We start from the raw sequence: 18,459 nt of genomic DNA, 5'->3' as shown, positions 1-18,459 counted from the left end.
AGTTATAATGATTTAATAGTAACATATTAAGTTAACTATACTAATACTATTATAAATTTATACATATACTATAATTTATACTATAACTCTTATAATATGTTAATATATTAATATAAACTAGTACTATATATTATAGTTATACATTAAAGAATACAATACTTATGTAATATTGTGATATATTAATAATTAATTATATACAATTATTTATATAAATAATAAAATATATTTATATTTTTTTAAATTTTCATTCGGTCTGGTCCGAGGTGAAAAACCTTTAGACTAGGGACTGGACCGAATTCATTCAGTCCTATATAATTTGGACCAGACTAATTTGGTCCGGTCCACTTCAAAAATGGCTAATCCAGTCGGTTTCTCCGGTTTGAACCGGCCGAATCTCACCCTTAATTGTAGAGTTGAGGTTCTTCATAGTTGTGGGAGAGTCTTCTCAAGAATTTTATGTTCATATTCCCACACGGTAGTCAACATTGATCTATTTCTGATGACGAGGAGGTTTAAGGTTTGTCAGATGACAAAAAGGATGAGATATTAGAGGAGCAAATTAATTGATTCTTTTTTTGTGTTGTGGAATTTAGGAGAAGTTATAGTAAAAGTGTGGTTAAGGGGGAGTTAAATGAATTTTTTATTGCGGGAGAACTAAATTCTAGTTTATTCTAATTTTGGACATAGTTTTAATGTTGAACTAGAACATGCTTAGATATTGAATTAGATTTTAAATCTCGTGAATTTTGATTGTACTAATCTTAGTCATTGTTCTATGTCAGTATATGCTATTCTTATTGATTATTTGCTTAGAATTTCTACTTTATTTTTTGGTTTGCGGTTTGTGCTTTTTACAGGTTTTATATTACATTTATCAAACTGATTTTTGTCACTAATCTGCCAATTGGGAAGATTGTAGGTGCAAAATTTTGACTAAGACTAAGTGATTAAGGTAATAAGTTTGGATATGACTAAATGAATAAGATGATAGAATTTATTTTATCTTTGGTTTTATAATTTGGATGAATGTAAAACACTTTGACTTTATCTATGACTATTTTGATTTTATTGAGAGGTTGTTAAGAAGTGTTTTAGACAAGTCAAAAGTGTAGAAGTCAAGTTTCAAGAGATAGATCTTATCTAGAGAAGAGTTTGAATGTGAAACTGCCAATGCGAAGAAGATAAATATCATGCACCAGCAAATTCCGTCAGCAGAGTTTCACTTTGATTCAAACTTCCATCAGATTTGTTCCGTAAGTAGAGTTATACTGCGAGTCAAATTCCTATCAGATTGTTTATTTAAGTGATGTTACTGGTTATGATCTATAGAGATTGCAACTTTACAGATTGAAGATCGCTAGAGGTTCTGGCTGCTACTGAGGTAGAGACAAATGTATCGTTTGTCAGGTTAAGTAAGAGAGTCAATTAGCAAAGAGTTTTGTAATTGAGAATTACTTATAACTAATTTTCAAATAATAAAATTCATTTTTTTGGGTTCTGCTGCCTCGTAGAGTTTTACCTTTGAGGAGTTTTTCAAAGTATTTTCCTTCGTAACCAAATTCAGTGTAACACACTTTATTTAATTTATATATTTGATTGATTATCAAATTATTTTATTATTAATCACTAATCAATTTGTTGATTGAATTGACTGAATATAATAATACAATACAATGGTATTTTGAGTAATTTGGTTTGATGTATAATTGTTCTTTAATATAGCTCTCTGAAAGGTTTTTTTAAAGAATACGGTATAGTCATTTTCAGATTGTTTGATCGATGAAGAACATTGAAATGTGAAGTTTATGATATTTAGATAAATTATTAGAAAATACAAATAAATAATAATTAGATAAATAAATATAATAATAAAGACTTGGAATATATTTGAAGAGGAAAGTGAAAATTTAGATTGTATTCCTATATTATTGAAATCTACAAAGCAAAATTCTATTTAGCTTAATTTTTTATTTTTTTTAACACACCTAACACACTATTGATGTCGAAGCCTTCCATATTAACTATGCTAAAAAATATTTGATCTTTTTATTTATTTTTTTAAAATTATAATGAGTCTCACGTTGCACACCAGAAAACTAATGTGAACAGTGAGTGCGCTTTAAAACGTTCTTCCACTTGAGGCTGGGGACCAAAAGGAATCAGGTCCAGTTAAGACTGATTATGATGCGTAACGCGTCTCAGTGGAGAGCCCAAAGAGGAGGCTGAAGCCTTAAAACTGCAAAAGTTAATACAAACAAACAAAGAAAGCAATCTATTTGCCCCGCACATACTCAACCCAGCCCAAGTTTTATAGAACCAAGTCCAGAACAACGTTCGGTTGGTTTCTATAAATGATAAAAAAGCAAACGGCGTCGTCTTCAAGGCGAATCTGACCTGCTCCTTGTTCTGTTCCCTCCCCAGTCAGTGCTGTTGCAATTGCACTCCCAGTCCCTACTCCCTCCCCATTTGTCAGTCGCGCAGCGTGGGGAAGTCTTTTGGAGAGACGAACCCTCTTAAACGAAGCTATTCAATGGCTTTAATGAAATCAAAGCTACGTTTACCCAACAACTATATTTCTCAGGGTGTACTCAAAATCAAAGCCTATTCATTTTCTTCTTCAACCTCCGGAGCACGCCTTCAAGAGGAAGAGGATGATGCAGAAAATCATTCCAAAACTCCCTCTATCACTAACTGCTTAACCCCCGAAGAAACCCTTATCGCCGACAAACTCCACGCCCTAATCAAAGACCACCACCGCAAAAACCCCAACCCTCACCCTAACCCCACTCCGCCTAACCCTAATTACACCATTCCCACTCTATCCCACGACTTCTCCCACATCTCCACCGCCCATTCAGTCACCCCCTCCATCGTCCGCCGCGTCATTGAGAAATGCGGTGGGGTCCGCCACGGCATCCCATTCCTCCAAGCCCTGGCGTTCTTCAACTGGGCCACTGCCCGCGAGGAACCGGCCGCCCATTCCCCCGCCGAGCACTACAACGAGATGGTCGACCTTGCCGGGAAGGTTCGCCAGTTTGACTTGGCCTGGCACGTGATTGATTCCATGAAAGCTAGGAACGTGGAAATCACCGTCGAGACATTCTCTATCCTTGTTCGCCGGTACGTTCGGGCCGGTCTGGCAGCGGAGGCGGTGCACGCGTTTAATCGAATGGAGGAGTATGGTTGTAGGCCCGATAAGATTGCGTTTTCGATCGTGATTGGTATTTTGTGTAAGAAAAGAAGGGCAGAGGAGGCTCAGACATTCTTTGATAGCTTGAAGGATAGGTTTGAGCCCGATGTTGTTGTGTATACGAGCTTGGTTCACGGGTGGTGTCGGGCGGGTAATATTTCGGAGGCCGAGAGGGTGTTTGGGGAAATGAAGATGGCTGAGATTAAGCCCAATGTGTACACTTACAGTATTGTGATCGACGCGTTGTGTAGGTGCGGGCAAGTTACGCGTGCCTACGATGTGTTTGCCGAAATGATTGATACGGGATGTAGCCCGAATTCCATAACTTTCAATAACCTAATGCGGGTACATGTGAAGGCCGGGCGGACTGAAAAGGTCTTGCAAGTGTATAATCAGATGAAGAGGCTTGGATGCCCCGCTGACATGATTACGTATAATTTTCTTATAGAGACACATTGCCGGGATGATAATCTTGAGGAAGCAATTAAGGTGCTGAATTTGATGATTAAGAAAGAGTGTAGCCCGAACGCCTCAACTTTTAATTTGATATTTAGGTCCATTGTGAAGTTACGGGATGTGAATGGTGCTCATCGAATGTATGCTAAGATGAAGGAGGCTGAATGTGGGCCAAACACGGTGACCTACAATATATTGATGCGGATGTTTGCGGACTCAAAATCAACCGATATGGTTCTCAAGCTTAAGAAGGAAATGGATGAGAATGATATCGAGCCTAATGTGAATACTTACCGGGTTTTAATCTCGATGTATTGTGGGATGGGGCATTGGAACAATGCCTACAAGTTTTTCAGGGAGATGATTGAAGAGAAGTGTTTAAAACCCAGCACACATGATTATGAGTTGGTTCTTCAGCAACTAAGGAATGCAGGGCAGTTAAAGAAGCACGAGGAGTTAGTGGAGAAGATGGTGGATAGGGGATTTGCTTCTCGCCCTTTGTAGAAGTAGGCAGGCAAGCAGCTTTCTTTTGCACCTTTGAGCCGGATTAGGTGGTCCTTGATCTCTCCTTCTCTCGCGATTATTTTTGTCTCGGTTGAAGTTGTAATTGTTTTTGTAATGCTGGTCTTCATGTGCTTGAAATTTGTATGTCGGACAATTGTGACAGAAAAACTTCATTTGCAAACCTTTTTATTGATGCACTAAATATTGTGCGGATGAGAAATTCTATAGATCAGCAAGTGTAGCTGATCCCCACAGGGTCACACCCCCACATCTGACGCGGTGGGTTTTTTTTTTTTTTTTGCGTCCCTACTGCTGAAAGAATTCCTCTCAAAATACCAAGATTTTTCCTGCATACATACTCCTCAACCTTTCTGCATTTTCTCATCAATCACCCTATCACTCTCTCTCTCATCTTCTCTAACAGAGCTCTCTCTCATCTTCTCATCTTTTCTATATGGCAGCTCAATGCTTGGGAGCCGTGTGCGGATGTGGGCTAGTGAAGGCATTCCAGATAGCTTACTACAGCAAGTACGGTGGTGGAGCAAACGAGCTTGCTGATGGGTACAGCAAGGGCACTGGATTGGCACTGCGGGGCGGGGGGGAATGGGGGCTTCGGGAATGAGAAATCGCAGCAAAGGGGAGAGGGACCCAGAGGGGTTGGGGATGGAAAAATTTTTGCATCTGCCTACACCGGCAAACCGGTGTAGGCAGATGCATAGCAAACCCCGGTTGGGGATAGGTGTAACCCGGTCTTCCACATGGGGTGTGGGGTGTGCGCCCAACAACCGGCTGGTACCAAGATTTTCTTTTGATACATAAGTTTCTAACACCACATCAGCTAGCAAAGTATTTGTATTTGAACTTTTGTATTATTGATATAATAGATATTACAGCTAGTAGTTTGTATAAACATGGGCTTGACTGTCTCAACTTGATCGTCAGATTTCAAAATCATTGTTTCAACTTGGTTACTGCTTTCCAGATGAAAAAGTTCATGTCGTCGTGAAATTTCCTGTAAAGCCTTGAACAAAAGATGATTGATTGGATAATTTCAACTTTTGTGTACTTGAGCGGATGAGTTTCTGATTTAATAGAACGCAGCGTAATTGAATAGCTTTCAGGTGCTGTTAGTACCAGTAAAGAACGCCAACCCAAGCTCTCAAATGAGGTTCCTCCATTAACACGTTTCACTATTCAAAAGCAGAAAAATTTAAGGTCACACTCTTCGTATTGCTTTTTTCCCTTCTGATCATATGATCACATTAAAAAAGAAAGAATCCAGCTTAGTAGGTATGGAAGGGCATTGCTTTGCACCCTTACAGTAGGAGTTTAAGACAACAGGAGTAAAATAAGAGCATTGTTTGTTAAACAATGTTTTACGATATCTCAGAAATGTCTTCTTCATCCGAAGCATCAGCATGTATAACAAATCATAGATTTTTCAAATAAAAGAATCAAATTTGACTGAAACTGAACTTGCTCGCCCGTTCTTAGCCAAGTGAATATGGGCGCACATAATATGTACCAAACTTATAATTGTTTGGACATATGTAACCCGAAGTCTCCAACCAGTATACTCCAGTATGGGCAGATGTTATTGAAATGTCCACACAGTACATGTTTTATTGTCGAGCAAATAGAGGAAAGTTTAATAATAAAAATAAAATACTAAAAACATTTCCGGTTTGCCATGTACGGTTGCAATGTACATGGCAAAGTACAACCGTCTGTCCTTCGGAAGAGGAAGACATCCAAAAAATTCTACATGCACGTCAACTCCGCTATCAGTGACCTTGCATATCAAGCATCTCATCGAGACTTTTCAATCTCTCCAATCCTTCACTAATCAGAAAACGAATCCTTTGCTTATCATTGCAGTTCCGGTTAATCTCCATCTCTTGTCTAATTGTCTGTCTCAATTCAGCTGAAATACCCATTGAATTTCGGTCAGTTCCATCAGATTTGCATTCATCAAATTATTATGGAAAAGCGTACAATATTTTGAAAGATGTTAACATGGGATAATGAGTTTGATGCTCAGTCCAAAGAATATTTCACAAAAATCTGAAAACTGAGGAATTCAAATCAACTGGATAGGAAGTCTTCACAAATGTGTATTTTATTAGGATTATAACCTAATGAATACTTATTAATTCAAGGAAACGACCATATTGCAGAGTTCTGTGGTCTAGCTGGAACCTCGCATTAAAGTTCTTCCTAGCTTAGCAGGTTAAACACCTGCCTGCCTCTTATCAGGGACTCTTGCCAGGAAACAGCTTCATAGTAATGACAATCTAAACATATGCAGAAGGCAAGAGAAATAGTTATCATTGCAATGTTTTTGTCTTGAGCTTCGGGTTTCCAAAACAGTAGGAGATTACAAATTAATCTATACAAACATTTCCTGGGTCTGACAGGAAGGAAAACTCGTAGACAAATGTCAAGCACAAAAGAAGACCAAGTATCTTTGTACGAGAACATACCAGATTGGCACAGAAATTTGACAGGTTATGTTAGTAACTAACTGAAACCTATTCCAGTCAATACTGGCACAGAGCTTTATCAGACTACCATTTGGTATTATTGGTGTTCTGCAGAAAGTACGGAGCAATTTGGTGTTTAGGTCAGCCCAGGTTTCAAAATACCGAGCAATTTGGTCTGACAGAAGCAATATGGTATAACAGGAATCCATACATTATGTTGCTATGTCCAAGCATACTTGAAAGTGAAAAGCTTCCAAGCTCTCAGCCAACCCACAAAAGCAATCATTTGAACAGCTTCAAACCTTGGCAGCCACAAAGAACCATATAGCTCCATACTAACTGAAGTCTGTCCTCCTCAGTAACTTCCTCTAGAAACATTATTGTTATCCTATTACTTAGACAAATAATTTTCTCAAGTTCAGCATTTCACCTCTAGCATGAGTAGGGGCTCTCCGAGCAGTCCGTAACGCATTCCTGTAAAGCTTCAGCACTCGAGCACGAATAATGAAGTCCTGCAAATCAAAGGAGAGAACCATAACTGATTCTCTTCCTCCATACCATACTCCCATGTCAAAATGTGTCCAATGAGCAAAATGTGACGAAATCATCAAAGCAACTCAAGAAAAAACCATTCAAAGAATAACTTTTAAAGGCATATAGATCTCTTAATCGAGTTCAAAAAGTTGAACAAACTCAAATATACATAACCATCAGGTTAATTAACTACTCTTAGTGCATTGCTCTATAAACCATCAACTCACTACCTAAATAGCACGCACCATATAAATTAATGATGCACTCATGCACGAGAGAATAATCCATAACAAACTTCATACGAACTACATTACATTTTGGAGCAGCTGACAAGACAGCCCTATTTTAGATATTCCAAATTTTAAACCTAACACTGGAGCCCCCGCACAAACTGTAAGAATTTCAATCAATGTCACCGAAGTACGACGAAATTCTAAGCATTGGCAGGAGCGGCTACTGCGCGGAATCCACAACATCCAGTTCAATTTCAACAGAGGAAGCTACATTTCAAAAAGATCAACCTGGAAGACTAATCAAAACGCACAAAACTACAACTAAAATGTGCAATTACTGTTGGTTATTCATATGAATCCGATCAAAAACTTCATGTAAATATGACAGGAAATTTCCAGAAGCAAATAGCTAGGGGTTTTGCATTGATTTAACAGTAAGTTGAATAAATTTAATAAAAGAGGTAAAGAAATTAGCATACCTTGGGGCAAAAAGAATGGGCGTCTAGCCAAGCTGAAGTTAGGGTTCCAAGCCTTTCAACAAGGCATGAGGAATAAAGACCAGTCTCGCTTGGGAATTTCTCGAAGATAAATACTTCAGACCCGGATGGTTGGAATTATACAAATAAGTCTGTCTTTGGAATGATAGAATGTGCCCGTGCTTAGAGCCTCCAACGAGCCACATAGAAGCAAATTCTGCCACGTCTATCATTTGTACGCGCACCGCATCAAATGAATTGTAATGAGAAGGGATCACCCATTTTACAATTCTTTATATAATTATCGTCTCTTTAGAGCATTTTTATTAGATTGATCAAATTTATTTTTAAAATTTAGTCAATATTACACTTTTTTATATTTACCTATTCTATTTAAATTCAATATCCACATTGGATTAGCCATCCACTTTCTATATAATAATAAAATATTATTAAATTAATAATTTTTTTATTTAATTTATTTGTATCACATTTTATAATTCTACCAATTTAATATTAATAATAATTATATTCTAATTAAATTAATATTAAAAAAAATCATATTTTCAAATGTCATTTAATGCTAATAAAAAAAATTTGAGATTAAACTTATCTAAATTTCTTATTCACTAACCAAATATCTAATATTCTATCTAAATATTCACTAACCATATTTTCAATGGAGTGAGAAATTATTATTTTAACTTTTGGTGAATCAATTTGGTTCTTTAAATTTGGCTAATCACTGTAACAAAAATCTAAATTATTTTAGAGATGCACAATCTAATGTGGGGTCTTTTTAGTATAACTTATCTAAATTTTGGCCAATCTTCAACTTTGTTTAAGTCAATGCTAGTGCTCTAAAGGTACGGGGACTTTTTTATTAGAAATAAGCTAGATTCAATCGCCTTGCATAAGCAAGATAAACACGACTGGTGTGGTAAAATGAAAACACACCATTTAATGAAAAAAATAGAAACGCACCATTTGACCCCCAAACATTTCTCCCCCCTCATTCGAGCTCTCATTCCCTCCCTCAATTTTGTCTTCCCTTCCTCTCTATGTTTCTTCCCACTGAAGTCTCCCTCCACGAAGCCTCCCTCTCTCCCTCTCTCCATCATAATACCTTACAAACAATCTCATAAGCAAAAGTTGCAAGATTTCTGAGTCTTAACAAAAATGGAGGCTATCGAAGTTTAGCAACGGCGTGTTTCATAGAACCTTGTTAGTAAAACTCTTTTTGTTAATTTTGGTTTCTGGATTTTCTGAGATTGTGGATTTGACTGTACTACATTTTTTTTTTTTTTTTATAATCTCTAATTTTTTAAAGAAATTTTACAACTTTCTTTCCGGTGTTCCAATGTGCGTCATGTCTCTCTCTACCTAAATTTTAAAGAGGACTTTCTTAGACTTGGGTCATCTTTCCAATATTTGTAGTTGTGTATTGTAAGATTATGAGAAAGGCTAAGGAAGAGGTCAAGAGCAACAAGAAGCAGGAAGTAGGCTCTAATGTGAGTAATGGCATACTCTAGCCCCCTTCCATCCCACTGACAAACACCAAAAACCCACTTTATCTCTCCTCATTTTTCCAAGTTTGTTCACACCAAAATCTTTATCTCAACCTGAGGTTGTGATTAGCAACTTTCATAGTCGATAGCAAGTCATTCTCTGATCTTTCAAAAACTTCTTTTCATCCAAAACAAGCACTTTCAAAAGAAAAAAACTAAACACATGAAGACGAAGATAGAATCCACGAAGACGAGACCCACGAAGATCACCTCGTCCTTCAAAGACGAAGAGCTCATGCACTGTGTCGTCTCTTTCCTTTTTTCTTTCGCATTTCTATTTTCATATGGTTTCTATTTTCGTTTGTTTTCATTTTTCTTTTATGTGGGACTGCCCGCGATTACATCTCTCGACGGTACGTAAAAGAATTATTTTTATTATTATTATTGATTTGTAAAATTAAAATCTATTTAAACGAAAAAGTTTTAAAAGAATTGTAGAGATATGATTACTTATTTCCTTATCAATAATATTTTTGGATTTGATTGGTTTAGAAATTATGATTCCATTTCATAAGAACATCATACGAGTCGTACTGAATGAAACAATAGTAATAATGATCGTTTTATTCATCAAGCTTTTCATAAATTCATATTCTCAGCACATATTCGCTGAACTTGTTGTAATTTTTAGAATTGGAGTAGAAACTATAAATAACTTTCATCCATTGAATTTTATATTTTGGAAACAATATTAATAGAATTCCAGTGCGTGACAATTTTTTCAAATTTTTATATAAAATATAATAAATAATAATATTAAAAAATAATTTCTTATAATATTTTATTTGACTTATTTAAAACTATATTTCATCTAATTTTATTTTATTGTTAAAATAAGCCTGAGAAAATCTTGTGCCCGAACTTAATTTAAAAAAAAAAAAGTAAACAGCGTGATATCAAACAAAAGTTCCATATATAGAATAAATAGATTATTTTAACATGACTCGGGAACACGCTAGTATTGTTTGTGTAGCAATTTTTTCATCGAAAATGATAAACACACTACTACACTTCTCACAGTATTTTACATAATTATATATTTTAATCGATGAATATCTTTATAAAATAATTTATAAAAATAACATAATTTTACTAAAAAAAAAAATTATATATATACATGTCAACAATTATTGCATTGTCTAATTTCAAATATCAAATTTGTATAATCTAAATATTATTTTTTATTTTAAAATATCGTGTAACATTATATATATTATCTTGTTGTCTTCCGTCCATTTCGGCCGACATTATTTATGTTTTAGCCTATTATGATTTTGTTAGACTAATTTATTTATTTATTATAAAAAACTGAAAAGATTAATATTTTATTTGGTTACGCAGTGCATATAAAATAAGATGATATATTTTGTTAAAAATTAAATAAAATTTTATTATAATATAAATTTTATTTTTAAATTTAAAAAAATTAAATTATTTATTATATTTTATATAAAAATTTAAAAAAATTAAAAAAATTATATAAAATGTGATGATATAAAATAATTTAATTCAAAGTCAAACTTGGAAATCTGGTTGGTAATTAATTAAAAGAGTAATTTAATTCTGAAAAATGATGCAGCTATTCGGCACCGAGATACATACAGTACTTCTGCTGTTGAGTCTTGACCAAATACATTGAAAACATAAAAAGATGGTGTGTGCAATCGATTGTAGCGAGTCCCTAGGAGCAACACGTATGCGTAGACAGTAGATATGGAATGGGATGGGTTGAAGAAAATTCCATATTTAAAAAAAAAAAAAAAAAAAAAAGGTTCTTAGTGATCAGGTGAACGTTGGAGGGTACCCCGCGTTATAAATTCTGCAGTTTCCCATGTGATTCATAAATGTAACTATATTTTATGTTAATCATGTTGGAGAAGAAAAAAAAAAAAACAATACTCCATAATGCTGGCAATATTATTAGGAAAAATTTTTGCATCTGCCTACACCGGCACACACTCAATGCATTGAGTGTAAAAATAAAAAAAATAAAAAAAAAATATGTGAAGTGTGTGCCGGGTGTAGGCAGATGCATAGCAAATCCCATATTATTATTATTTTTTTTATGCCCCCCTCAAATATATATGACCCACGAATATATATGTTGAGAAGCTCCTACCGTGCAAATAAGTAAATAAAAAATATATTAAAAAAAGAAGATATTGATATTTCCCATTTTTTTGGGGGGGTCCACTGCATGATACTGAAGATCATCTCGATCTTTCTGATTTTTCTTTTTTCTTTTTTTAAATACCTCGAATTTTAATTTGTTGTCTATTTGAGGGCCACCTATATATCCTGAAGAAAATTTATCATGAGTTCTCACATGGCATGTGGGAATACTTGAAATACTTCTCATATTGGAGGTATCTCTAAACACTTGTCCCTCTTACTTTTTTATTACAGATTATTGAAAATCGTTGTCAGTGTTACAAAATACGTCCGCAACAATATTATTAAAGAGTTTTCTCTTGATTAAGGGTTTGTTTGAAAATAAATTTTACCCTAAAATTCTCATCCCTTCTCATTTTCAAACATAATTCAAATACAAAATTTTTAAATTAATCATTACAACTTTTTAAACCTAACAGTTACAATTACTTTTTCAAGCTTTTAAACAAAAAAAATAAAAAATAATTCAACTTTTTTAAATTTTTAAATAAAAATAATATTATAATAATATTATAATTTTATAATATTTTTTATTTAATTTTTGTATCTCTCATTTTTCAAAATCTAAAAAATAATTAAAATGATCTCATTATTATTTACAAACTATCTTATTATTATTCACAAAAATTTTATCTCATCTCACTCTCTAAACTAATCCTAAATTTAACATGGACATGAATTTTTCTAGAAGTATTACAATCGAGAAATTATTACTTTATTATCATATAACGCGACTTCTACGAATTGTGTAAAAATTTTCAATGTGTTTATTCTGGGAAGGAGGAAATGCCCACTCAGTTTTTTTTTTTTTTTTTGTTCAATGTCCCGAGAGTTTCTGATCTCTACCGGCATAAGCACAAATTCTTCATTTCTGACCAGTTTTTTCATGTTGGATTTATGTTAACAACACATCATGACGCATATGCCATGTGATTTGCACGACATGTTTGACTTCGTCGAAAATCAAGTTTGAGCAATCCAAACTGTATTAGTAATTATCTCCATCAAACTGTCAGATAAATACAACCGGACCTGATTAATATTTTGTCCAAAGTCAAAAACATTGACTATTTCCAATTTCCATGTTCTGAACAAATTTCGAAAAGGACATAACCATATGAATATTGGGTCCTAAAGGGCATGATTATCGAGTTCTCTCATGAGCTGGAGTACGGCGGAGAAGAAAATGATTAACATGCATGGTGATGTTAAAAGAAAATCTTACACAGTTATATTATACATATCCCACTTAATTAATATGTAATTTATTTTTTTTATTTTTTTATTTAAATATAAATATTTAAATATTAAGATAAAAAGATAAAACTAACAAATCACATATTGATTAAATAAAAATGTGTGGTATATTTAAAACTTCTATATATAATTTCTCATTTATATATAGAGAAACGATAGTCGTAATTGTGAGTACGTAAATGCTACGCAATCAATTTAAAAAAATGAATATATACTGAATTTATATGAAAAAAAAAATTAATTTTTTAATAATAGATCACGTTCGTTTTTAATTATATAATACTTACATATTTTATGACTATATATAATATTATTGTTATATATATCAACTTTGCTAGCTGCATGCAAAGTTGATATATATAAAATATTTAAAAAAATTAAAATATTTATTTTATTTTATATAAAAATTTTAAAAAAAATTATAATAAAAAAATGAGAAGAGATAATTTTTATATCCATACAAATCCTTAGACAACTATTAGCTCATGAGTTTGCTGCATGATCGTTATCTCTAGCCACGTTAGAGGTTTGAGATTTTTTTTAAAAAAAAAAACATATATTAGTAATGATTAGGTCAAGCTTAATGGATGAGTCATAAACTGATAAAATCAAATGGTAGCATGTCATTTTTAAATCATAGGCTTTTGTGGTTTGTCTTATGCCTAACATAAAATACTAATAAAATAAAAAGCAAGGAATTCTATATATACTCAGTCCATAATAAAATTACCCAGTCGTTAGAACGCGTATGGGACATATAGCACTGAGGATAATAAGGCTCAGATTGAGAAAAATTCTCAAATTATCTTATCAGATTTCACCTTATTATTATAATTTTAATATTAAATACAATAAATAATTCATTTTTTTTAAATTCTAAAATAATAATATTAAAAAATAATATTTTATTCAATTTTTAACTTTTATCTCAACTTATATCATTGTAATTTACTATCCAAATCTAACTTAAGATGAGAATTTGTTATTATCACACACGAATATAAATATATATATAAATTATATTATTTTAAATAGAAAAAAAAAACATTTTATAAACTTTTTTCTTGATTAGATAGACTGTATATATTAATATGAAAAGTGAAGGATCATGTTTAGCGCATATATATATATATGTATATATATATATATATGTGTGTGTGTGTACACACACTAGAGAACGGTTGCGGGTGCTTTAGTCCCGGGATGTATTTGACATAATGATTTAAATAAAAAAAAAGTAAAAAGGTCAGTAATTTATTTGTCTGAGAAGAGAAAATATAAGGTTAAAGAAAGATAAAAAATCAAGATTAAAAAAAAATCTAAACTTCAATAAAGTATAAGCATTGGTCTGCATTCATATTGGATTATCTATTTACTTTCTATATAATAATAAAATATTCTTAATTTTTTATTTAAAAAAATTGAAAAAAGAAAAAAGAAAATGAGTACAATGTTAGAACAAAAATACATGAAAAATAGACATCAATTCATGTGTGCCGCGGGGCTATTAAGGATCTTTTGGTAAAATATGATCTTTCATTAAATTCTATAAGGGAGCTACACGTCAAATGGTCAAGAGTCCTAAAGACATTTTGATAAAATATGATCTTTCATTAAATTCTATAAAAGAGTTACACGTCAAATAGTCAAAGGTTTTAATGACCTTTTAGTAAAACAAGACTTAATTGACTTAACGGAAAAACAAGAAAATTTAATGAAAAAATAATAAAAATTATTATTCACAATTAGATAGCTACTTATTATAATATAGTATATATATATAAATATATATATATATATATACTAGTACGATGTTACGTGCGTGAGGCACGTATGTGCAGTTCAAAGCACTAATATATTTTATTAAAATAAAAATAAAGTACATATATCTTATTATTTTATTACTAATATATATTTTAAAAGCTATTAAAAGATAGGCTATTTGTAAATTATTATAATGCTTTCCTATTATAATGAATACGAAAAGATAAATTTACATAAATATGTTTTCCTATTATAACGTATTTTCAAATTGGAAATTGAATCCATGATTATTATTATAATAAATATACTTTATTAGCATATTTAAAGATATTAATAGTGGAATAGAAACCAACAGAAATCATAAAAGTAGCCATAAATAGAATGTAAATGAAAATACAATTGTATCCCTGTGTTCTGTAATTATTACAAACGGATGGAAAGTTAATGAAAATCAGCATATTCCGTTAAAACAAGAAATTTCCGTTAAAACAAGAAAATTCCGTTTCATAGGCTCTTTATATATATATATATATATATATATATATTACTAATGTTGTTCTTTATTTACGTACGTAATAAATACAATGGTTTTTTTTTATCAATAATATATATACAATGTTGGTTTGTGCTTCTATCTGTTTTTTTTTTTTTTTTACTTTTCGTTTCTTCGATATTATTATAATTGTAAATCAAAACTAGTTTCTTTATGTTGAATTTTGTTGTGATTAATTTTTTAATGCGATTTTTTTCACTGTGAACATGATAATTAATTTGTAAAACCTACATATATATATATATATAAGTGATGAATTATTTAATTCCATAGAAAACGTACGTAAATGAATATGTTTTATTTGGTTAAAAATAAAATTGAAATAAAATATTTCAAATGGTGCATACAATTTTGTGTTTGGAGAAGAAAAGAAATCCTACTTTATATATTTCTTTATTTCTTGTAAGTTTTAGTTAACATTTCACGTACACCACTAAATCATGGTCTTATGAATTTAAAGAAAAAAACATAAGTATATTTTGAGAAATTAAGAAAAATAATTCTTAGGAAACTTAGGAATTACAAACGGCCAATTAAGAGTCTCCTATAAGTAAAAATCCTATCACAATATATATAATATCCCAGTCATGATATACAAACATAAATATTTATAGGATATAAACATTTAAAAAGATTATGATCAAGTGCTCCCAAAATATAGATGATGTGGTACTTTGATTCGTTCTATCACAATATGTCATTTAATTGAAATTATTTATATAAACACTAATTTTAATTAACATGACATATTGTTGCGATATATTATATAGGATATTAAATTAAAGCATCGCATGTCCGTGTTCTTAAATTACCTATTAATTACTCAACTCTTAAATATTGCACAATCTGAAAACATGACTAATTAAAATAACAAACGTGAAAGCACTGCCCTGATCTTAAAAAAAGTGAATATCAAAAGTTATTTCTCCTTCTCAAACTTGTAATAATAAATGAAGACTTTAATTTGTTGTGTGCAAGAAGAGTAAAAATGCATCAACCGGAGCTAGGCTGGCTGTAATATTAAATTCTGGCATGGGTAGATAAGGCTAGCTTTAATTTGCTCAGTCACAACATCTACTTTGACCATCTCTCTCTTCGCCCCTTCTTGACAACGTCAAAACACATTAACCTCAGCGACCCTTCTATTGCATTATTATCTTCTCTGCACACAATATAAATATGTATAGAACTTATCATTGCCGAAGAAATTTATCAAATTCGCAGAGTCTTCTGTACAATGGAGAAACAAGGTAAACCGAAGAACAAGATCTTGAAATTTCTACCGAGAGCAGCTTCTGCAATAGCAGTCTCCTTTCAAAACCCTCCATTCAGCCCTGGTAGGGACAAGAGATCGGAGATCAATACGACCAAGCTTAAAGCTCATGCCGGCAGAGGATTTTCGGGTCCGATCGTATCGATAATTCCGGTTGAAGCTCGAAGAAAGTCCAGGAATGGGGGGATGTACGAGACACAAGAACCCACTTCACCTAAAGTGTCATGCATAGGCCAGATCAAGCACAAGAAAAAGATCAAGAAAGCTGCTAAGCGTGCCGCGCCGCCGCCTCAAGATCAGGTGAAGGCTGTGTCGAGTACTTCTTCTGCTCATCGCCTTGACATGAAGAAGCATACCTCGGCTATTAGGAGGATGTTTAGTGGTAAAACAAAACCAGGGAGGAACTCCGATGTTGTTTCTCCTGCTGCCGAGGAGCCAGCTGAGATTCCTGCAGATAGAGCGCCTTCATTGAGTCAAATGAAGCGGTTCGCGAGTAGACGCAATTCGTTGCCTGAATTTGACTGGACGGCTGATCAGATTACACCAATAGACAGGGATCACCGGAACTATTACTCGGATGAAGAGAGAGATCGAGAAGAGAGTGATCAAGAAGAGGAGGAGGTCATGATTCCTTTCTCTGCACCTATATTAATGGTAGATGGAGGAGGAGTGCCTTTGCAGCCAAGAAAAGAAATTAATCTGTGGAAGAGAAGAACAATGGCTCCACCCAGACCTCTTGATTTAAACACGGTCGACTGGACAAATTGATATGATTTTCTCGGTTTTCTTTTTCTTTTGTTCGATCGTTCTTTTGTTTTTCTTAAGCTTAATTTACATCGATATATTTATGGTGCAAATATGTGATGGAATTTGTAGAAAACTGTCATTAATTTCGTGGTGCAAATATGTGGGGAAATTTGAAGGAATCTGTAATTATTGGCAAGCGGGGCATGCATCTACAATTCATGCATATATAGTTGAATATTGTAAAACATACATAAATGATATATATATATATATTGTTTAATTTGCTTGTGCTTTGGTGTTCTTGATCTAATCATCAGCAGGCTTAGGCTAATTAATTAGGATCGTCCTTATATATTTCATCCTAGAATTTATTTGTAATTTGAATGGATGAAAGATGAGATTGATCAGGTGATTTCAAGCCTTCTCTCATGATTAACAATATGGGAATGGTAATTATAGAAGGAGTCGGATCCAGAAAATTATATGATTTATGTACGTCCAACAGTCCCAATCTTTAACAAAGTGACGGGACTACAATTTTTTGACCTGGTGCGTTTACATTAATTCACGAGAATCTTCCTTAATAATTTCAAGCTTATATATATAAATAATACTTTCTAGTTTCTTCGCCCACTAATATGTAAAAGTCTACCAATAACGTACAATTTCATAAACATGTATATTATTCTTGAATTATATACTCTTCATGTATTAGTCAAAAACCTTAATTTAATTTTTATTAAAAATTGAAAATTAACATTAATGGAAAGTAGTATAATATTAAATATTGACGACACTAGGAAAAAAAAAAAAAACTGGGACATTCTTCATTAATGTCGCATATCACTACAACAGAATGTGTATTTTGTGACAGAGGAAACTGTCACAAAAAAATGGCAAACCGTCACTAAACATATTTGGTGACGGTTTGAAACCGTCACCATGACCGTCACGTAAAGTGCGTCACAGAAAACATTTGGTGACGGTTTACTGTTCAACCGTCACAAAAAATATTTTTAGTGACGGTTGGAAGTGTTCCGTTCGGTACAACGTTCGAACGTTTCTTTTTTTGTGACGGTTATGAACTGTCACAGAAAATCACGTTCGGACGTACAATTAAACGTTCGGACGTTATACCCGACCCGATTGGCGTTCGAATGAGAGAAGTTGACATTTGTTGTATATCGTTCGAACGTATCATATTTACGTTCGCATGTTAATGCGTCCGAACGTTAATTACAATAAACGT

The 18,459-nt window shown here is 32.8% G+C and overlaps 3 protein-coding genes across 4 annotated transcripts; 2 read left to right on the top strand and 1 right to left on the bottom strand.

Annotated features, from left to right (window-relative positions):
• Positions 1 to 2,294: 2,294 nt before the first annotated feature.
• On the top strand, positions 2,295 to 5,162 carry LOC108981434 (pentatricopeptide repeat-containing protein At1g20300, mitochondrial). Its single transcript, XM_018952603.2, has 2 exons — positions 2,295 to 4,160; positions 4,612 to 5,162. The coding sequence occupies exon 1, from the start codon at positions 2,531 to 2,533 to the stop codon at positions 4,148 to 4,150; it is 1,620 nt and encodes a 539-aa protein (XP_018808148.2). The 5' UTR covers positions 2,295 to 2,530; the 3' UTR covers positions 4,151 to 4,160; positions 4,612 to 5,162.
• Positions 5,163 to 5,653: 491 nt separating this feature from the next.
• On the bottom strand, positions 5,654 to 8,044 carry LOC108981422 (LYR motif-containing protein 2). Of its 2 annotated transcripts, none has more exons than XM_035682688.1 (3): positions 7,880 to 8,044; positions 7,064 to 7,179; positions 5,654 to 6,074 (listed from the first exon to the last, which is right to left on the bottom strand). In XM_035682688.1, exons 2-3 carry the CDS (start codon positions 7,167 to 7,169, stop codon positions 5,935 to 5,937), a joined length of 246 nt encoding a protein of 81 aa, XP_035538581.1. In that variant the 5' UTR covers positions 7,170 to 7,179; positions 7,880 to 8,044; the 3' UTR covers positions 5,654 to 5,934. The 2 variants fall into 2 exon arrangements, with proteins under 2 accessions (XP_035538581.1, XP_018808118.2); XM_018952573.2 differs by having other exon boundaries at positions 7,064 to 7,183; positions 7,880 to 8,043.
• An 8,199-nt stretch (positions 8,045 to 16,243) lies between these two features.
• Positions 16,244 to 17,490, top strand: LOC108983484 (uncharacterized protein At1g76070-like). The gene has a single exon (XM_018955129.2). It carries the CDS (start codon positions 16,428 to 16,430, stop codon positions 17,229 to 17,231), a length of 804 nt encoding a protein of 267 aa, XP_018810674.2. The 5' UTR covers positions 16,244 to 16,427; the 3' UTR covers positions 17,232 to 17,490.
• Positions 17,491 to 18,459: the final 969 nt, after the last annotated feature.

Source organism: Juglans regia, chromosome 11, assembly GCF_001411555.2.
Source record: "Juglans regia cultivar Chandler chromosome 11, Walnut 2.0, whole genome shotgun sequence".
NCBI classification, from domain to species: Eukaryota; Viridiplantae; Streptophyta; class Magnoliopsida; order Fagales; family Juglandaceae; genus Juglans; species Juglans regia.
This window is presented reverse-complemented; position numbering and strand designations above follow the sequence as displayed.